A 19,930-nucleotide genomic window follows, 5' to 3' on the forward strand; every position below is an offset into this window, starting at 1 on the left:
GCATATTGATGAAGTATTGTGGAGAGATGTTGGCTAGCAAAGACAGATCAACAGTAAAAAGGGTGAAACATTAAGACCCACATATTAGAGTGCACTAATGCAATCCTAATCCTATATGCAGGTTAATGAAAACGTGTGTGTGTGTGTGTGTGTGTGTGTGTGTGTGTGTGTGTGTGTGTGTGTGTGTGTGTGTGTGTGTGTGTGTGTCTGACACAGTGCATGCCAGTCAGAAAAGACAAAGAGGCCGCACATTCGGTTTGACAGTGACAGACAGACAGATGGACAGACAGGAGTGTGAGTGTGGCTGCGTCTGTGCAGGAGCGGACGTCTGCCACACTACCAGCTGGAAAACGTCAGTTTCCTCGAATGACTGTCACAGCATTGGGTCTGGCCATGTGTGTATGTGTGTGTGTGTTTGTGCCTGTGTGTCTGTGTGTCTGTGAGTGTGTATCTGCAACTGACTGTTTGCATATTTGAACATGACGAGAGATCTGACAAAGGAAGGCAGAAACAGGCAGGGCCGTGCAACAGATCATGTCATTTCTGTCAGCGCTTTGTGTTACCTGCTGTATGTGATTTTAATGAAGAGTTGTGTGTCTTTTCCCATGTGCTTCTGCCTCACAGTCCACTGGGTGTGGTTATGTGAGAGTCTGAGAAATCTGTGAATTGCAGGCCTTTCTGTGCATGTGTCCGTTCATGATTGCTGTTTGCATGTGTCTGTCTCTACATATGCATGTGGTTATCATTCGTGCATACCTATTTATGCATGCTGACAGTTTGTGTTTGTGTGTGCATACATCCCTTCGTGTGGGTGTATATAACCCATAGCTAGCTGCAGTGTGTATTGAGGGCAGTACATCAGGGTAAGGCAATCTGCCTCTGAACAGCTCCTTCAGGTGAGATTTATCACCACTGCACTTGGCCTCTTATTATGGCGATGGATTCTCTACCTCTGTATCTGGGTGTGCACGTGTGACTGCATGTGTGGTTAAGTGTGTGCGTGTGTATTAGTGCTCCCCCCGTCCAAAAAAAAATAAAATACACCACCCCACCTCCCCACACCAGTGTGCATCCTTATTAAAGTGCTGCAGAGGAAAGCAGACATTGGTTTTTGTTGACTCCTCCCTCAACAACTCCTGATAGGGAACCAGTGGACACGCACAGACACTGGGAATAATATAAATGGGGACTGACAAGAGAGAAGAAATAATGTTGAGGAGAGGAGAGGAGAGGAGAGGAGAGGAGAGGAGAGGAGAGGAGAGGAGAGGAGAGGAGAGGAGAGGAGAGGAGAGGAGAGGAGAGGAGAGGAGAGGAGAGGAGAGGAGAGGAGAGGAGAGGAGAGGAGAGGAGAGGGTATTTGGCTTAATATATTCTATTCCTTTTCTACCACGCCTTTGCTTTGGACTTCAATTTACAACCAAACAGAACTACAAATTCCAAATTTCCTAGCTGGAAATCACGCAAGGTCCCAAAGCAGTGCAGCTGACTGACAGTCAGTTAGGTAGCACTGGAGAAATAGGTCATAGAGCTAAAAATACTTATCTATGTCTCTCTCTTTCTCTCTCTCTCTCTCTGTGTTTCTCTCTATCCTGTCTTCATAAAAAAAAGTAAAACAGATAGAAAGTCTAAATAAGGGGATGATGAAAGGAAGAAGTCGGAAAAAGAAATACCCTTAAAAACATCAGACCTCAGGCTTACTCCCATACGAATAAAGAAAAAACTGAGAGGAAGAGAGGAAATGAGAGAGTGCAACAGTGTGTGTGTGTGTCCCTTCCTGTCTGTGCATCTGTATGTGTGTGCCTCCGTACACACGGGTGATGCCACACAAATGAGCGAGTGAGGGAATGAAAGGGAGAGATTGAAAGGAGAAAGAAAGATCTAGAAATGGATGCTCAGGCTGTGGCTTCAGCCATCACACGGGGCTGTTTGCACACAGAGCCGGTTATTACATGGAACTCATTTAGCTCGGCTCAGTCAGGCAGGGCAGAAATAATATCATATAGGGCCCTGCCACCACGACTGCTGCCAATACCACAGCCCGCGATTATCTACATCTCCCTCTCTAACCAGCACAGGGAAGTAATATCGTTGAAATATATGCGACATCCACTGTCGTTTTGATAAATTCTGCCACCTGTGCCTTTAAAGTGATTGCCGCAAAGTCAGAATTTCATTTAATTGTACTTTCCTCCCAAAAGATTTTCATCTTTAAAGGGTTTTAAAGATGAATTATAAGCAAGCACTTAGAAGCCAAATATTCATAGTGTCTTTGTAAACACCATAACTCTTGTGAAACATTATATAATGTGGTGACAGTATACTAAAAGCCCTTCTTGGCAGTAGATGGTCCAAATCTACACTATATCCATCTTAAGGAACGCTTAGCTGTAAGCTATTTAACAAGGTTTCAAGGGATCCGAGAGAATGCATAGAAATGTCCCATCGCTATAGTTTATTAAAAGAGTGACATGCCTTGATTCACAATGTAAAGAAGAGTGGTGGGGAGGAGGGGAGAGGTGGGGGAGCACGAGGGCTCAGATGGTTTGAGGCCGAAAAGAAGGAAGATGGAAAAAAAAAAAGACAGAAAGGGAAATGGCTGAGCAGAAAAGGAGATGGCGAAAAAAAGTGATGGATGGGGAAAGTGACGAAGAAGGAGGGAGGCATATAGTGGAAGAGAGGGCAGCGGGGTGATGGGAGGACAGAGAGGAAGTAAAGGGGGAGATGGAGGGAGAAAGAGAGCAAAGGGGGAGAAAGAGAGATTAAACAAGTCTCTAATCCAGCAGAGAGAGAGACAGAGAGAGGGAGAGGTAGACAGGGAGAGGGGCTGGTAGGGAAATGCCCAGCAGATTGGAGCTCGCTGTTCTCCTCCACTCATTTGCTCTCACGTGCACACGAACCTTCCACTGTACTTCCACGCACATTGACTGGCTGTCACAGTGTCCCACTCACACCTGGGTGGACAGTGCTGATCAACTGCTTCCAAGAGAATTTATATACACTGAATTAATTGCAATTTACTGCAGAGATTCATCAAGGTTTGAGGACATTTACGGACGCAACGACCTGCCACCCTATTAGGGCCGACTTCAAACCAAATTTTGCTGGTTGTTTGGCCCATTTTACTGGATGGGCCTCTAATTTGTAAGCCTCTAATAGCAAGTTTGTTTGTAGACATGCTAATTACCAGGGCTTGTTTAAAAGCCCATTGCAGAGCGGTAACTGGAACATAGTTAAACCCACACTGCGTAATGATGGCATTTATACAGTTGGTGAGATATTAAAGGCAGCTTTGATTGCTGTGGCCTTGTGTAATAAATAAATACATCCAGCTCTATCTCTCCTCACATGCTTTCCAGAATCCAGCATCCCTGCATGGTTGATACTGGCTGGCAATCTGGAGGGCCAACTTGTCTAACTTTAAGCACTTAAAAATTAATGTAAACCACTCAAAATTGGGCAGTAGTTCATTAGTCACTCTGTCTAACCATTTACTCTGCAGTCTTTGTACACTTTTTCTTATCCTATTCTCCTCCTCATACCAAAGTCTGTGTTCTCTCTCTGTCTTGGTGTATACGCCATGCAAATGAGTCAATTTAATCCCCTGACATGGTGCCACTGAGGGCCTCTGGGAGCAATCTGGCCACACTTTTTCTTTGCTTGGATGAGCATCCTATGGAGGAGAGGAGAGGAGAGGAGAGGAGAGGAGAGGAGAGGAGAGGAGAGGAGAGGAGAGGAGAGGAGAGGAGAGGAGAGGAGAGGAGAGGAGAGGAGAGGAGAGGGCTCTCAACTCAAAGGTTTTACATTACAGCCTCCATCCTTTTTCACCTGTCCATTCCTGTCCCGTCATCAACATTACCACATACCTGCCTTTTAGAGCATAAATAAACCTTAAAATGATTCAGCTCCTCCATCTTTTGCTGTTATTGAGGTCTGTGTTATGTTTTAATACAACTACCTTGAGCCACAACACCAAAATACCATCACAGTCAATCAGGGCAGTTGACCAATCAGCACCATTACAAATCCGGTTCCCTCTCTTTCCTGTGAGGAGCTCTTCAAAGCAGGCACTACAGGGCAGTCGTTCATGGAATTGCACGAAATGTCGCCTCTCAGAGAAGCTGACAGACAGACAGGCATGCAGACGCTATATCCCTTCTCAGGTAAAACCTGCACAGCATCTGATGCCCCCCCCCCCCCCCCCTTTTTTTTTTTTTTTTTTTTGCACATAGGTCTAGTGACTTTTCTTTGTTTCAAACTGTCTAAGCTGGAGCATTTAGTGCTCAAACACTCCAAGGTACTCGAGCTATTGGTTTGTTGTGGTTTTTTGGCTGAATGTGGTTACCCGCTGACAGACGCACATCAGCCACCTTTTTGGCCGGGAGCCGAGGCGGGCAGCAGGCGTCTGCATTCCGCTGAAACCAGTCTCAGAAAACAAAAAAACAAAAAAAACTGCACAAAGGGGATCATCAGGGAAGAAACTTCACGGGAAACCCGCCGCTTTAAAATCCCTTAGTGGAAGTAAATGTCCGCTGTGATGTAGCTACACTAAATGTAAAGCGCTGGGGATTTAGTTTGTATTCTAGGCTTTATTGTAAGAGCTGAAGATGAAAGCAAGTCTCGGACGAGCGTATTTACCTCGCACTATACGTTTCCGAGAGGTCCGGCAGTAAAGGTAACGTTGCAGCCTAAAACCCGGGAACGGTGCACTTCATTCTGTCTACCTGTTTACCCCCTCTCTGTCCAAAAAAATGTACACACAGGTATTGTAAAGCCATCTAAGCCCCCTTCCTCCCGGACAGCTTGCCCACTCCAGCCTGGCTTTGGCCGTGATCTTGGCTGGCTACACTGGCAAGGGACATACCGGGTCACCCAAATCTACCTCCAGCATTCCTCCATATCCCTGCACACACGCTGCTGTTGGCTCAGGGAAATGATTATATGAACTGCATCGGAGCGCGCAATAATCCTCCCCCCCCCCACTCATGCCAAAAAAAAAAAAAAGAAAAAAGAAAAAAAAAGAAAGAAAACAAAAACAACCAACGGCTTTAAATCTAACTTTTCTTCGGGGCTGATTCGCGTCTCCTGATATTATCTCATTCTCTGCTGTATGCACTGCATGCATATAGACGTGTTGGCAATCATGCTGGAAAATATCTGGGAAATTAAGGGGCTTAAATTGCACTGACAGCATGCACAAATACAAGAAAGCGCAAACACTCAGGAAACGTGTTGTACTTACGATTTGAGGGGGTTCTGTACCGCTGTGGCCATTTTGATATAGTATGATAGAATGCAACACTGCAGAGCCCGGTATTGTACATGTAATGTAGCAGCTATTTCAATTTCATTCATTCTCTGGGGCTGCGGCTGGAGCGGCCAGCCAATGGGAGGCGGGAGCGCTCCGTGACAGCTTTGGGGAAGTGTAGTTTTTATACATGTCAACATGAAACGTGCCGAGGAAGAGAGCACTACAAGTACCAGCGGGGGTAGCGGTTTAAGTGGACCACGGTCCCGCCTCGAACTTGTTAGGGCAAAGCCATCCCCCCTATCCGAATTTATAGAAAAGAAAAAAAACGTCCACAGTTATGTCAAGGTTGGGTTGCAGGACTGCCTGTCAGTCTCTCCTAAGCATTGTTCCCTTGTCTGGTTGATGATGGGTGAGGCTGACTCTGGCTCTCGCCGGATAGCTGCTAAAGACTAATTATGTTTGTTTACAGAGGTATGAATATGGACGTGGGTGCAAATTTAGGTCAGGTATCACCTAAACTGCATTGTAAAGGGAATAAGCGGACACTTCTGTAACAAATGCACAAACTCATTGCATGCAAAGATGTTTAACTGTTGCCAGTTCTGTTAAGGAAACTATCGCAGGCCTGTATAGTCATTTATTGAAAACTGAGAGAAGTTGTTTCTGCATAATCTTAGCGGTGGCATGGTTAGTCTTATATATGTTAGGTAGCCCTTCACTGAGCAGCTTTAATTATTCATTAATCAGGGGTGATGGGTTGGGAGTAGGCCTATAATTGATTCTTTCAGACATTTGTCTCTCATGGTTGAGCCCGGAGAAAGGCTGGGACCCTCTCTAAATCCTTAACCACTCCATCCTTTATTGCGTCCTTCCTGCACTTGCTCGTTTTCTTGCCTGTCTTTGACTAAATCTGTCCCAGGTGGCCTTTTGATTTCACAGAGCCTACGAACAAGGGTGTTAAAAGCGAATAGGCCAAGGCTTGGGCTAGTAGTTTTACATTTCCTATATATGGGGAAGGAAGGGAGGGAGGATAGGAGGAAGGAAGGACTCAGCGACTCAGCGATGCTGGAATTTCTTTCTCCATGTCATGTTAGCAGCAGTGGCGCCGCTCTGAAGCCAGTGACATGTGATATTTATAGATCTGCTAACAAATATTTAATGAACATTAGCAAGCAGCTCTAGCATGGCACTGCTGATCCAATAAAACACTCTCTGCCAGTTCAGGGAACTTTGATTTCGTGTGATTTGCTTTAGTTATGAAGGATAATAAATACATTTTATATTAACATAGCGGAAAAGACGGATGGACTTGATTTGCGGTTGGTCTACATAATTAATCTTAAATTAAAAACAGATTACAGGCTACAAAAGAGTGCACACGAGGGGTCGACTCGGGTTATTTTATGCCTTCTCATTCCCGAATGAATGAAGTTTGTTGAACGGCACGGTGTGTGTTATACTGCATCTGACCACACGGTGGTGCTGATGTGCAGACCAAACTCACACAAGTGCGTCTTACGTCGCGGGCCTGCGTGTCTCCCGTGGCCCCTCCTACGAGCGCTTCAGCAGTGCACGCGCCGTTGTTGTGATTGAGGTGTAGGTAGTCGTCATGTTGAACTTTCGTTTTGCTGTTTGGTCCCACCGCGAACGCGTTTTAACTAACTGAATAACGATGTCCGATATATTGATGAAAGAAATGGAGAGTTTGTCGATCAGTCCAGTGAAGCCGGAAGAGCGTCCCGACGGCGACCGGAGCTTCCTGCTCGTGGACGAACAGGAAAACCTGCAGGTAAAGTTAGCTAGCATCAGCTGAGCTAACGGCTGCTAACAGCCGCGAGGCCAGAAAGGGGAAGACAACACCGCTGTTACCGAAGGCCCCCAACTATCTGTTGTCACGAAAAAAAAAAAAAAAAAAGTTACAGATCGGTGAGCCAAACCTGCTTTCAGAACTAAAGCGAGCTCATTATCTTAAATTTAATGAACCAACTTTGTGGATACTTTGCTAATGCAACATTAAACAGCGTCGTCTGGGTTGGTCATCGTGTTTAGCATTTGTATATACAGGCTATAGCTTTAACGGATAGTGTCTTGCTTATAACACGTTTAACAAAAACGGGAAGTTGAAGCTGTAAATGAGGGCAGCAGAACATCACATAGGGTTGTTATTAGGAAAGTCCCTGGTGAGTCATACAGTACAGCTGACACACATGGGAGACACCGTCACAGTGTACTGTTGGTACAGCTGTGCAAAGTGCAGGCGATAATGTTGTTGTATCCTTAAGGTGGTCTGTATGAGACACCCAGTCCACTCTTTACTGTTTGTCTTTAGCGATCTTAAGGCGCAGCAACATGTTAATGAATACCCGTTTAATTTGTGGGCTAAAAATGGAACAATCTCCCAGATTATTCGACGCAGATTGTTTGCGTGTTTTTCAAGTAATTTTATCTCAACATATCACGGGGAGCACTGAAGCACTCATCCCCTTTCTGTAACCAGTCCACCGCTTGGTGTTCTCGCTCCTCTTCTTGCAGATCCATGATGAGGCCAAGTTTGTGGAGCGACTTGGCTGTGTCGATGTAGCGGGCGTCAAGGTCCTATCCATCTTTGGAAACACCGGTGATGGCAAGTCCCACACGCTCAATCACGTCCTGTTTGGTGGCGAGACTGTTTTCTACACCTCCAAGTCCCCCAGCTCCTGTACGGTGGGAGTTTGGGCTGCTTACAACCCCACTCTCAGCCTCATTGCGCTGGATACAGAGGGCCTCTTAGGAGCCGCAGCCAATCAGAACCAGAGAATGCGTCTGTTGCTGAAGGTAAATTTAGTGGTTGCTGGTTGGTTTGGATGGTATAAAGGGATAACTGGAGTAGTTCATGGTTTTGTGTGCTTTGCTTTGGTGTTGCCTTTATTTTTCCACTGACCTAATGTTCACATCCTAATTGTATAAACAGAACAAGGAAACTAACTTTCTTTTTCAATTTGAGCTGTGTTGTGTTTCCTTGATAAAAGGCGAGTCATCTTTCCATATACATTTTGTTACCTCAATTCCAGGTGCTGGCAGTGTCAGATATAGTGGTGTATCGTACGCGGGCAGAGCGTCTTCACAATGACATGTTCCAGTTCCTCAGTAGTGCCTCAGGGGCCTACCTGAAGCACTTCACCCCAGAGCTGAGGGCCCTGTCCACCCGCTGTGGTCTGGATGTGCCCCTGTCTTCTCTGGGCCCTGCTGTCATCATCTTCCAGGAAACAACGCACACCCAACTCCTGGGCCAAGGTAGTGAAACTCCTGGACACTACATTATGTACAGCTACAAAACCACATCTCATTTTCCAAGCAGAATTTTTATGTAATTATTTTTTTCTTGGTTTTATTTTCCTGTGACCCAACTTAAAATTTTACTCTTTCTTTTCTGTTGCAGACTCAAAGGTGGCTGTCCATGCAGACACACTCCTCCAAAAGCGTTTTCATGACCAGGGTTTGGGGACAGAGGCCTTTAGCTCAGTACAGTATGTAGGCACCCAGACCATCACACCTCCCACGGACTACAGAGGGCTGCTAGAGGCCATTAGGCAGCAAGTGAAAAACACTCACACACGCTCTCCCCGCCAGCCCGGGATAGTGTTCCATGCACTAGAAGTAAGTGAAGAAGCACTGGGCTTTAAAAAAAAAATACGAAGAATTAGCATATTATTGTTTTAATTTTTTTCATTGATGTCTCCCCTCAGCCTTCTTTAACCTCCCATCTGGTTTTATGTCTTCTAATGCCTTCTATTTTTGTTTCCCCAGGCTCTGAGTGAGCGTTTCTGTGGAGAACTATCAGATGAAAAGATGACACTGTACTCCTTCTTCCCAGATGAATACTTCACCTGCTCAGCTCTCTGTCTCAGCTGCAAGTAAGTCAATACTACTACACAGAAGAGCTAGAATTGGCCCTTCAAATTGTGACCTAAGGTAAACCTAAAAGCAAAGAAGGAAACTGTTTCAGGCATAATTGTCTGTTTTAACTCTTTGCATTGTTTGGTGTTTATTCCTACTTCATGAGCTAAATTACATTAGTTTTAAAGGCAAAGATCAATAGATTATCTAACTAATCACTAAATTATGTATGTATGTAATTATGTGTTTATATTGCAACGTAGGGAAACTGTGGGATGACTGGATCATAGCTGCATTATTTGGGTTGATCTGCAACCTGTAGTGATCTCCAGTGCTGGCTGTTTTTTGCAAGATTCCCTAAACACCCTTGAAAGACTATTATAACATCCTAACCTTTTTTAGAGCTTAGTTTCATTTAGTTTATCAAGATAATTCAACTTTTCTTTCTCAAAGCAGACACAAACAGGAATCTTTTAATTCAATTCAATTTTATTTATATAGCGCCAAATCGCAATAAACAGTCGCCTCAAAACACTTTACTCTAAATCACAGTCATCATTCTTTTAAAACAGAAACTGAAATTCTGCAATTTTCTTATGGATATTCACTACACTATATTAGGAGTGGCTGTGTCTCAGGAGGTAGAGGAGGTCATCTACAAATTGGAAGGTTGGTGGTTGGATTCCTGGTTGCTCCAGTCTGCGTGCCAAAGTATCTTTGGGCAAGATACTGAACCCCAATTTGCTCTCCGATGCAACTGAGTATGAATCTGTGTGGATGTTAGATAGAAAGCACTTAGAAATAGAAAACAGTGCTTGTATGAATTTGTGTGTGAATGGGTAAATGCAAAACGTGTTGTATAAAGCGCTTTGAGTCCTCAGGTAGAGTAGAAAAGCGCTATATAAGAACTAGTCCATTTACCATAATATAATATAATATACTAGTTCTTAAATTTTATTTTAACTTAGTTGCTTATTTCAATTGTTTGTAAAGCAGTCGCAAGTAAGAATTTCATTGCTCAGCATAACCACAGTGTTTTGCGGTGTACATGACAATAAACTTCTTGAATCTTGAATCTTGAAACCATATTGCCAAAAGTATTCACTCACCCAACCAAATCGTGGAATTCAGGTGTTCCAATCACTTTCGTGGCCACAGGTGTATAAAACCAAACATTTGTGAAAGAATGGGTCGCTCTGAGGAGTTCAGCATGGTGCCAGGCGTCAAGCGTCGGATGTAGTGGTGTAAGGCACACCAACTCTGGACTCTAGAGCAGTGAAGGCGTGTTCTGAATGAATCACGCTTTTCCATCTGGCAATCTGATGGACAAGTCTGGGTTTGGTGGTTCCCAGGAGAACAGTACTTGTCTGACTGCATTGTGCCAAGTGTAAAGTTTGGTGGAGGGGGGATTATGGTGTGGGGTTGTTTTTCAGGAGTTGGGCTCAGCACCTTAGTTCCAGTGAAAGGAACTCTTAATGCTTCAGCATACCAAAACATTTTGGACAATTTCATGCTCTCAACTTTGTGGGAACAGTTTGGGGATGGTTCCTTCCTGTTCCAACATGACTGCACACCAGCGCACAAAGCAGCTCCATAAAGACATGGATCAGCGAGTTTGTTGTGGAGAACCTTGACTCGCCTGTGCAGAGTCCTGACCTCAACCCAACAGAACACCTTTGGGATGAATTAGAGCGGAGACTGTGAGCCAGGCCTTCTCATCCAACATCACTGTCTGACCTCAAGTGTGCTTCTGGAAGAATGGTCAGAAATTCCCATGAATAGAATCCTAAAGCTTGTGGAACGCTTTCCCAGAAGAGCTGAAGGTGTTATAGCTGCAAAGGGTGAACATAGTCAATACTTGTGGCAATATAGTGTATGTCGTCAGGGGCATACATAAATGGTAATTCCTTTTTCATATTTTGGAGAAGAGAAACCTACTTTGCTTCTTACCTACCCTTCTTCTTTCTTCTTTATTTAAACCTGAGAGGAGAGTGTGTGGGAGAAATCATAACACTTAAGTGGACTGTAACCATAGTTTTTAAGCATTTTTACAAATCCTCCTCTCCTTCACCAACTCTAATATCTATCAAATCGGTGTGACTCCCCAGCATTCGCTGTAAAAATGGAATGAACCATCTGAGAGACAGGGTTCCCCACATGGCAGATGGACTGTGCCAATATGCACACCAGTACAACAACAAGGTCCTCATTTGCAAGGTACGGAGGGACAATTCACAACAGTTTTTGTGAACTTGCATGCTTGCTGTTGTTTACATATATGTTGTGTTGCATATCCAGAGGTGCTATGAAGCAGGCAGAGAGGTGATTGTTGTTCCCAAAACATCAGCTTCCACTGACAATCCCTGGTTTGGACTGGCCAAATACGCCTGGTCCGGGTAGGTAAACACACATGCATACACACTTACATGCACATTCACACTGTTCTCTTTGCCTTTCAGCTAATAATCTCACGTCCACTGTCTGTTGCCTTTTTCTTCTCTTCCCTCTGTCAGATATGTGTTGGAGTGTGCTAGCTGTGGGGTAATCTACCGCAGCAGACAGTACTGGATGGGAAATCAAGACCCAGAGAGCGGTGTGGTGCGATCTGAGGTCAAGCACGTCTGGGAGGACGTGAGTACTAAAGCATGCCTCACCTTTTTTCATCTTCATAGTTTTAGCATTTATATTTAATAATGTTCATTTCCCCAAAAAATGGAAAGAATTTGTGGAGAGTGAAAAAAATAGCAATTGTTGGTTTTTATGTTACATATTTTTAGTCTTTGACAGTTTGTAGACTTAAGCCCAAAGAGAAAACCACTGTAAGCATGATACAGCTATGAATAAAGCAAGCACTTACAGCAAATATGTACTGCCATTACTGAGAAAGTTTTTTTAAAAAAAAAATAAGAAAACCTAAAGCTTTCACACATCTGCAGTACTGAAATTCTGTTTTTGGATTTTTGTTGCATGTGATTGTGCTGATGTTGTAGTCATTGCTGTCCTGATGCAGAGTACATCACTGTCATATTTATTTGTCTTAAAGAAAACACTGGCCTAGGGAAAAATAATGACTTCATTGTTAAATTAATTTCTTTATTTAATACTAGCAAAATCCCATCCACTGACTGATGAAGTGAATAACACCGATAATCTCTTCATCATGGCACCTGTTTGTGGGTGGGCTATATTAGGGAGCAAGTGAACATTTTGTCCTCAAAGTTGATGTGTTAGACCAGGATGCACTATATTCCAGGTATGTGCTGGACAAACAAATCCTGTCCATGGAGGCCCCACCTCGCAACTTACAAATTAATCTTGGTTCCAAATCCCACAGCACACCTTCGAGGGTCTAGTGGAGTCTGTGCCTCAATGGTTCAGGGCTGTTTTGGCAGCAAAAAGAGACCAACACAATATTAGTCAGGTGGTCATAATGTTATGCTTGATCGATGTATATACATACACTGGGGGAAATAATTATTTGATCTCCTGCTGAAGTTCCCACAGGTTGGCTGTGTGCACATGTGGGACACAGATTACAATTAATCCATCAATTACAGATACTCCTGATCTCAACTCGTTACGTGTGGTTATTCAGGTGGTTATTCGAGTTACTCAATGAATCATTGCAGCCCTTCTGCACAGATATTTTTTTATTTTGTTGTTCTGTCACTGTGTAAAGCATAAAAGATGGTGGATGGGAGTAGGTGAAAAGATCACTTTTCTACATGTTTTGGCCTGTTAAACATAAATAAAGGACTCCTACTGGCTTTTTACAGGAAAAGAAAATTGAACTTTAGTAAAGAGTATAATTGTTCATGTTATCAAGCTTTCTATTGGGGGGAGAAAAAAAAGTACGGCTTGGATCGAACAATGTAATGATTTTCATTCTCTCGTGTTCCCCTATATACGCTTTACAGGGTGCTGACATGTGTGATGCAGATATAAGTGAAATGCTTGGACTGTTGCCATGCTGGTGACACCATCACTTCCTTCCTGTTGTCACACCGGGTTCACATTAGGGCTGCAACGATTCCTCAAGTAACTCAAATTATTTGATTATCAAAAATCCTCGACACAGATTTGTTGCTTCGATGCTTCGTTTAAACTCTGCAGCTCGGGTGTCTCCGCGTAAGCGGAGCGTTTCACCCACACTGCGACGGATTTCCGTCATTCGGGGGAAAAAACGACATCACATGCACCCATGACAGTGGAAACACTGACGCTGGCCTGAGCAGGCCAACATCTGTGCCGTCAGTTTGCCCATCACACTTCTTACCACACTTTTTAGATCATGCTTTTGTCTTCCTTCAGTCCGATGCTTTCCTGACCAGCCACCAAAATGCTGCCCAGAGGGTCTTAGATGGGATGAACTATGTGATTCAGTCAGTATCAGAATACGGCACTGGCCCCACCAAAGCTGTCACTTCCTGGATCACTGACCAGGTGGCGCCTCCATACTGGAGACCTAATACAGAGATCACTGTGAGTATAAACAGCCAATGCTTAGACACGAAGTGGAAGACACTAGAACAACTACAGCAATTACAAGTTGATAAATCTTTGATAGTCTTCAGTGACTTGCTCCTTTGGTGCATGCAGTAGTAATGTTATCGTATCTGCCATCATTGTATACCCCTTCCCTCCTGCCCCTCAGGCCTGTCATGGGTGTCAGAAGGAGTTCAAGGAGGCAGACAGGAAGCATCACTGTCGATCATGTGGGGAGGGTTTCTGCCATCCTTGTTCCAGCCACAGGATGCCGGTGCCAGAGAGGGGCTGGGGCAGCAGCCCTGTCAGAGTGTGTGAGGCCTGCTACCGCCAAGGAGGGCCTTCTGACACCAACAGCCAGGGTAAGACTGGCACAAGCTGTCAGTTAAGCTGCTGGACAAACAGCAAGTCTAAACCTAGAATTAAGTTAGATAAGTGTCTTTAAGGCTTTTAGTTGCTAAGCACTTAATTACAGGTGAACCCACATTTACATGTAGCATTATATCACAGAGTCACATCTCTGTATATTTGAAGCATACAGTGAGAGAGACGGTGTGTTTTCATGCATTGGATGCTGCTCTGTCGCAGTTCCTGGCCTGTAATGTTGATATTGTTTGTTTTTTGGGTTTTGTTTTCTTTGTTTCTCACCCACACCTTGTTTGTTTAGTGTGTAAGGTGGAGCCTCGTGGACTCATAGCTCGCAGGGTGACAGAGGTGGCACAGTCGACACTGGACATGGTCACCACCGCTGTGGACTACCCTCTCTGTGAGTACTGCTGCTTTTATTACACATGCTGTTGGTGCTCTGCAGCTTGTTGTATATTATCTCTCAATAAAATGGCACCTCACAAGTGTTGTTGAAGGTGACTCTAATTCAAGAATCTTTGACATTTCTGCAGTTGCAGTGTACAACAGAAACAAAACGGTGTTTTGCCTGGAATGAAGCAAATAGAGTTAAAAACAATCTAAGTAATCTATAAATATACTAAGATATAAAAATAGCAATAAGACCAGCAGCCAGCGACATTCATACTGAGCAGTGAGAGCCTAAGTGTTGAAGTGTATATGCTGTGCTGTGCAATTAGATTAGTGAAACTGGTTACAGATTGTTTAGCGCTCTCACAGCCTGTGGCAAGAAGCTGCTGAAAAGTCTGGATCTACAGCTGATGCTTCTGAACCTTCTCTTAGATGGTACCAAGGAGAACAGGCTATGAGATGGGTGGTAAGGGTATTCTAGGATATGACACCCTACGGATGCAGTGCTGACTGGAGATGTCCAGCAGTGATGGGAGGGGGCAGCTATGATCCTTCTGGCTGTCTTCACCAACATGTTCAGCTGATGTTTCTCATAGTTCTTACTGCTGACAAACCAGGAAGTGAGGATGTAGGTCATAATACATATACTCAGTGGTGCCCCTATAGAAGGTGGTCAAGTGGACAGTGGGGCGACCTGCCTTCCTGATTCTCCTAAGTGGGTTGAGCCGCTGTTGGATTGTTATTAGTGCACTAATAACAATGATGACCGCCGTAAACTCTCGTGGCAGGTAGAAGAGACGACATCTCACTGTCAGTAGCTCTGTTTGGTATGACGACCTTTGAAACCACCTCAGCGTTCAGACACCATGAATTGTTGGAGTAAACTGCCGCCTTCTCTCTGCTTGCCAGTTAGCACAGCGACTCTGTGCGGCGTTAGCCCCTTTAGCTCCACTGCAGTGTCTGCGATGTCCCGGCCGAGCCAGGTCTCGGAAAAGATGAAGATGGTTTAGTAGACCTAGTTTGTTCACCTGATGGAGCACAGTTGGCTGAAATGCTTTGTAGCAGCATTTTGTGCTGTCGATGTTCAGTAAGCACTGCTGATTGTAGACGCATCTCGCAATTACACACTTAGCTTCACTCTTCTCACAATTACCAGTTTTACAGTTCAAAGCTGATTTGGTCTGAGTGTTGTAATCGACTAATCTACTGGCTTCAGTACTATCGCTCTATCTGAGACATGGTTGGATGGCTAGTTTCATAAATTTTAATTAGGCTACTATGTGATTCTTTATACCAGTGTACATCATCCAACCAGACTGAGTGCACTTGTTTTCAGTACCACTAAAATTATATATTATCAACCAATAACATTATTGATTTCACATCATTTGTAATGAAAAATAAAAGTAGTTTGATGAACTACATTGAAATTGCAGACCCCCAAACCTCAACATCAGTGCAGCAAGAAGGAGAACCTGTGACAACTGCAACAGAAGCCATTAGTCATGGGATTTTAAATTAGGACTACAAATTAGGAGACTTTGTAACGATGGAATCAAAAACCAAACCATCAGGCTTCTGATCATTAGCAGAAACAGCTGCATCCAGCAGAATGTGTGGATCCAGATTAGTTTGAGAGTTTTTTGGAAACATCAAGACAGCACTTACTACTTTTTTTATTATTATTATTTCAATTTGATATGCCTTTGTAAAGATATGACATGAAATGTCTCATTTTTGTCTTGTCTACCACTTAATAGTAAAAAAAATCCTTCCAAAAATTCTTGAATCCAGATCCAGATTTACTGCAAAAGTTCTTAACTTCTAAGTTTGGTCAAACCCCATTAATTTTTTAATGCAGATCCATTCATATATTTTCATGTAATTCTCCTTACAGACAGACAAACCCAACCAGTCATATAACCTTATTGGTGGAGGTAATACTAGAATCCTTTGGCAGAATTGCAGTTTACTTGACCTTGCTCTAAAACACAGATGGATAAAAGCCTCTGACTTGGCACAAGCATTTATTGTGGAAACTTATGTTTCAGTGGCTCAGTGCTCCCACAGAGTGAAGGGCTTAGCATGAAGTCAGCCTCAGTGAACGGTTTCCAGGAAGGAAAACAAATCTATGGGATCAAACTTTGGCAAAGCACTTGAAAAGAAGCCTTGTAAATATTGGCAGCACAAACTAAAACAAATGAGTCTGAACCACCAACCTGACCAGGACCACAATGGTGACTCCATAGATTCAGCTGCCACCTGAGAACCTATTGGCTCTCTTCTGATGACCCAGCCTCTGGGGACAACAGCCATGTGTTTTGGGGCTTTGAGTGTAGAGAGTAGACTTGTGAATAACAGGTATCGGGTTTAAGACTGTTGGTTGTAGTTTACTAACACAGATCAGTTTTTTTAAAAAAAAGCAAAATAAAAGGCAAAATTGTCATTTTTAGGTTCGCATTTCAGAAAATGCAGTCCTCTTTGTTTCCCCGCACGGATTGTTTACTAGTATACAGTCCAGTGGTTGATCAGTACTACTCAGACTACAAACAAAAACCAGAAAGCTTCTAGTACCAAAAAAATAAATAAATAAATAAATCTTGTCCCTGGAGTACAGAGTCATGCTGATGTCTTTATCCAACAGTAGAACACGGAGGGGGATGTTGGAATTTTTTTTAATGGAGCTGCAAAGGAGTGAATGAGTTATAATGGAGGTGATTTTCATGAATGTAAGCTGGTTTAACAATACTGGACAAAAAGAGACCTTTCAAAACACTGAAAAATATGACCTTGAGTCAAATAGAAGTCCTGGAAGCTCTTTTTTTATAGACCAATCAAACCCTTCAAGAAAAGAAAAGAATTGTGTGAAGGTTGTTCACGGGGAATATGTTCTGTTTTGTTGTGTACTGTAAACAAGATACATCCTCTCCCCCTGTTAGTGAGCTATGCATTTATGTGTGTGTTTATTTATTTAAGCAAGCAAATCCCTGATTAAAATCTTAAACTCATTCTTCTCTGTTTGGCTCGGCCTCTCCAGGTTTCATGAAGGACGTGGCTCGGCCAGACTACTGGGTGCCAGATCAGGACATCACCACGTGCCACCAGTGCTCCAAACCTTTCACTCCAGCCATGTCGAAGCACCACTGCAGGGCCTGTGGGCAGGGCGTGTGTGGGCCCTGCTCCACACATAACAAGCCTGTGCCCTCTCGAGGCTGGGACCACCCGGTCAGAGTGTGTGACAGTTGTCACGCCCGCACGGACAGCCTGTGACCTTTTCCACCAGGCAAACTTCTCAAAGGGCACTCAGTTCTTCTCAGATGGGCTACAAGAACACTGTGAATCTTGGCACTACTGCTCCAGGGAAACAAGAGGAATGGACTTAATGGCAGGTCTGGAATCAGCCTTGTTTTATGTGAAAAGGGGAGCTGCTCATGATCACCATCTGGATTCCACGCTATTAGGACTGACCTAGGATTCGCCTTTTATCTCATCTGCCTTCTTGACCAACTGATTTTGTGTCAGCTGTTAGATGATTAACGGCCCCAACTGACCAATCAGAATGATTTAACTGGACAAATGGAAAGCTGGACATGTGTTTTTGACTGACTGCTTTTAAAAATTAAGACTTTCAACTCCATCAATTATCATTATAACAGCAGAGCTTGAACTCTTAACTGCACTCGAGGGTGGTCTTCCATGCTCATTACTTTCTCTTTGCGCAGACCAGCAGCTGGGCACAGATTTTCAGTTTGAATATGCTCGTAGCGAAATCTGACAGCAGGACAATTAAAAGGGAAGTACTGGGAATAGTGAGAGATTTTCAAGTTTGAAGGACTTTTTAAAACTTAGCAAGCCATTGCAACCACTTACATGGTGACTTTTTTTTTTTTTTCCTTTTCCACATCGACAGCTTCTGAACCTGCAAACCTGTAAACCCTGGCTGGTTAAGGACTATGAATAATCATGATTTTGGAAAACAACATGTTCCTACAGTACTCAGGGCAGAATGCAATGCAAATTGGAGAAACACAAGCTTCAGCAGTGTGTGCCTTCATGGGAATCTTAACACCCATTTATATAACCCCCTCGGGTTGGCTTTTGGAGATTTCTCCATATGTGCAAATACTGAGATCATTTGTGCCTAATTACAGAGCCGCGTCATTTATATCCCCCCGTCCTCTCATGAAGTTGTATCTGCAGTATAAAATATGTAGCTTATGTCATTTTAGACATTCCATAATATGGAAGTACTTGTGTACTAATGTAGATTTACCTTTCTGGGGTTGTAATAGAGGTGAAGCACTGATGTTTCCAGGTTTCCTTTTAAGCCCTTTTCAGACATTGCTGCCTTTATCAGTCTGTTAAAGTCACGGTGTTCTGTTATTCAGCTGTAGCCACGTTTATGTTCCCAATGGCTACATTCAGAAATGCCATCAACAGTGAGTGATTCTTTTTGTTTTGTTTTGTTTTGTTTTTTTTGCCATTTTATGGAAAAGGACTTGTAGCAACAGTAACTGTGAGCATAGGCACTTTTAAACATTAAGCTCTCTCTGCCATTGTCACTAAGAGCAGGGTCTTTCTCTGCTGCATGGTACTCCTGAGAGAGCCGAACTCACCCCTCCCACACAGGAGCGTAGAGAGTAAGATCTCTTTTCTGGTATAAATTGCAAAAATATATCAACAGTGAATGTCCAAATCTTATTGATAATTAGAAAGTGAGAATGAGAATTAATGACATTTATATGCAGGTCATTGCTGTTCGGGACCTCCTCTAGTGAATTGAGCAGCTCATTAAGAATGCACCAGAGTTATCATCTGTTATCATCTCTTGTGTGCCTATCCATAATTGTAACTTCATGCATTTAAACTTGTGCTGTGCAAATAATGAAAATCCTGCAATCTTGACTTAATAGGATTGCCTTCACAGTTTTAGAGAAAAGTGGCCCGGGGGGGGGGGGGGGCTGCTTTAGATGCGAGGCCAGCACATTCACATTTATCAGATTGAGGGAAAGGAGTTCATGTCTTAGAAGGGCTTTCAAATAAAGAGCACGCCTGTTCTGGACGATTGAGTCGTGGTCATAGTGAATCACATGTTGATATAAAAATGCAGATTCTATAAACACTGATGGAAGAAAAACTACATTTTCTGTCAGAGTTTCTGTGTTACATCCTGGATTCTTTAGGACTTTTTCCCTGTTTAGAAATAACCACTTATAAACTTTACTTTTTTCTGTCAAATAATGCAACTGACAATCCTTGTTTTTGTTTTGATGAGGCTCATCCAAATAAATAAAAACAAATGTGTATACAGGAGTCACGCGACGGCCGTCTTTGTCCCGAATGAACGTGTGCGAGCAGCTTATGAGGTGGCACAAAAGCGCGCTGTCCTAAACAACTTGCTCTTGCATTGTTTCACTATCTCGATGTTTTTTTTTTTCTTAGATCAATAGATCGAGAGCGATGTGGAGACAGAAAGCAAAGTAATGGCGTACAGTAGGATTTGTCCTTTACTGCAGTCCGATAGAAGTGATCTGCATCTGGGATGTGTGAGCCGCTGATGCTGTA

General features: G+C 43.5%; 2 protein-coding genes across 3 annotated transcripts in view; one reads left to right on the plus strand and one right to left on the minus strand.

Annotated features, from left to right (window-relative positions):
* The window catches only part of dpf1 (double PHD fingers 1), a 39,730-nt gene extending 34,285 nt beyond the window's left edge, over window positions 1-5,445 (minus strand). The window contains exon 1 of one of the 2 annotated variants that reach the window (XR_004020779.1): window positions 5,240-5,351. Coding sequence is in view for 1 of the 2 variants with exons in the window: in XM_030744197.1 (XP_030600057.1) it covers window positions 5,240-5,445 (206 nt within the window). In the remaining variant the exon portion in view is untranslated. Of the gene's footprint in view, window positions 1-5,239 lie in introns of both variants that reach the window. The other variant, XM_030744197.1, reaches the window with a different exon arrangement.
* A 1,353-nt stretch (window positions 5,446-6,798) lies between these two features.
* On the plus strand, window positions 6,799-18,688 carry LOC115790993 (zinc finger FYVE domain-containing protein 1). The gene is made up of 12 exons (XM_030745052.1): window positions 6,799-7,037; window positions 7,781-8,062; window positions 8,299-8,521; window positions 8,667-8,884; window positions 9,035-9,141; window positions 11,233-11,341; window positions 11,423-11,520; window positions 11,638-11,755; window positions 13,436-13,606; window positions 13,779-13,971; window positions 14,277-14,375; window positions 17,403-18,688. The coding sequence occupies exons 1-12, from the start codon at window positions 6,921-6,923 to the stop codon at window positions 17,633-17,635; spliced, it is 1,968 nt and encodes a 655-aa protein (XP_030600912.1). The 5' UTR covers window positions 6,799-6,920; the 3' UTR covers window positions 17,636-18,688.
* The last annotated feature ends 1,242 nt before the right edge of the window (window positions 18,689-19,930 follow it).

This window comes from Archocentrus centrarchus, chromosome 13 (genome assembly GCF_007364275.1).
Source record: "Archocentrus centrarchus isolate MPI-CPG fArcCen1 chromosome 13, fArcCen1, whole genome shotgun sequence".
In the NCBI taxonomy this organism is placed as follows: Eukaryota; Metazoa; Chordata; class Actinopteri; order Cichliformes; family Cichlidae; genus Archocentrus; species Archocentrus centrarchus.

What these genes read in the sequence shown, in the direction of transcription:
- LOC115790993 (XM_030745052.1), top strand. Translation starts at nt 6,921, where the DNA reads ATGTCCGATATATTGATGAAAGAAATGGAGAGTTTGTCGATCAGTCCA. An exon ending in TAGTGTTCCATGCACTAGAA is followed by an intron (nt 8,885 to 9,034) that starts GTAAGTGAAGAA and finishes TTGTTTCCCCAG; the next exon opens with GCTCTGAGTGAGCGTTTCTG. An exon ending in CGCTGTGGACTACCCTCTCT is followed by an intron (nt 14,376 to 17,402) that starts GTGAGTACTGCT and finishes CGGCCTCTCCAG; the next exon opens with GTTTCATGAAGGACGTGGCT.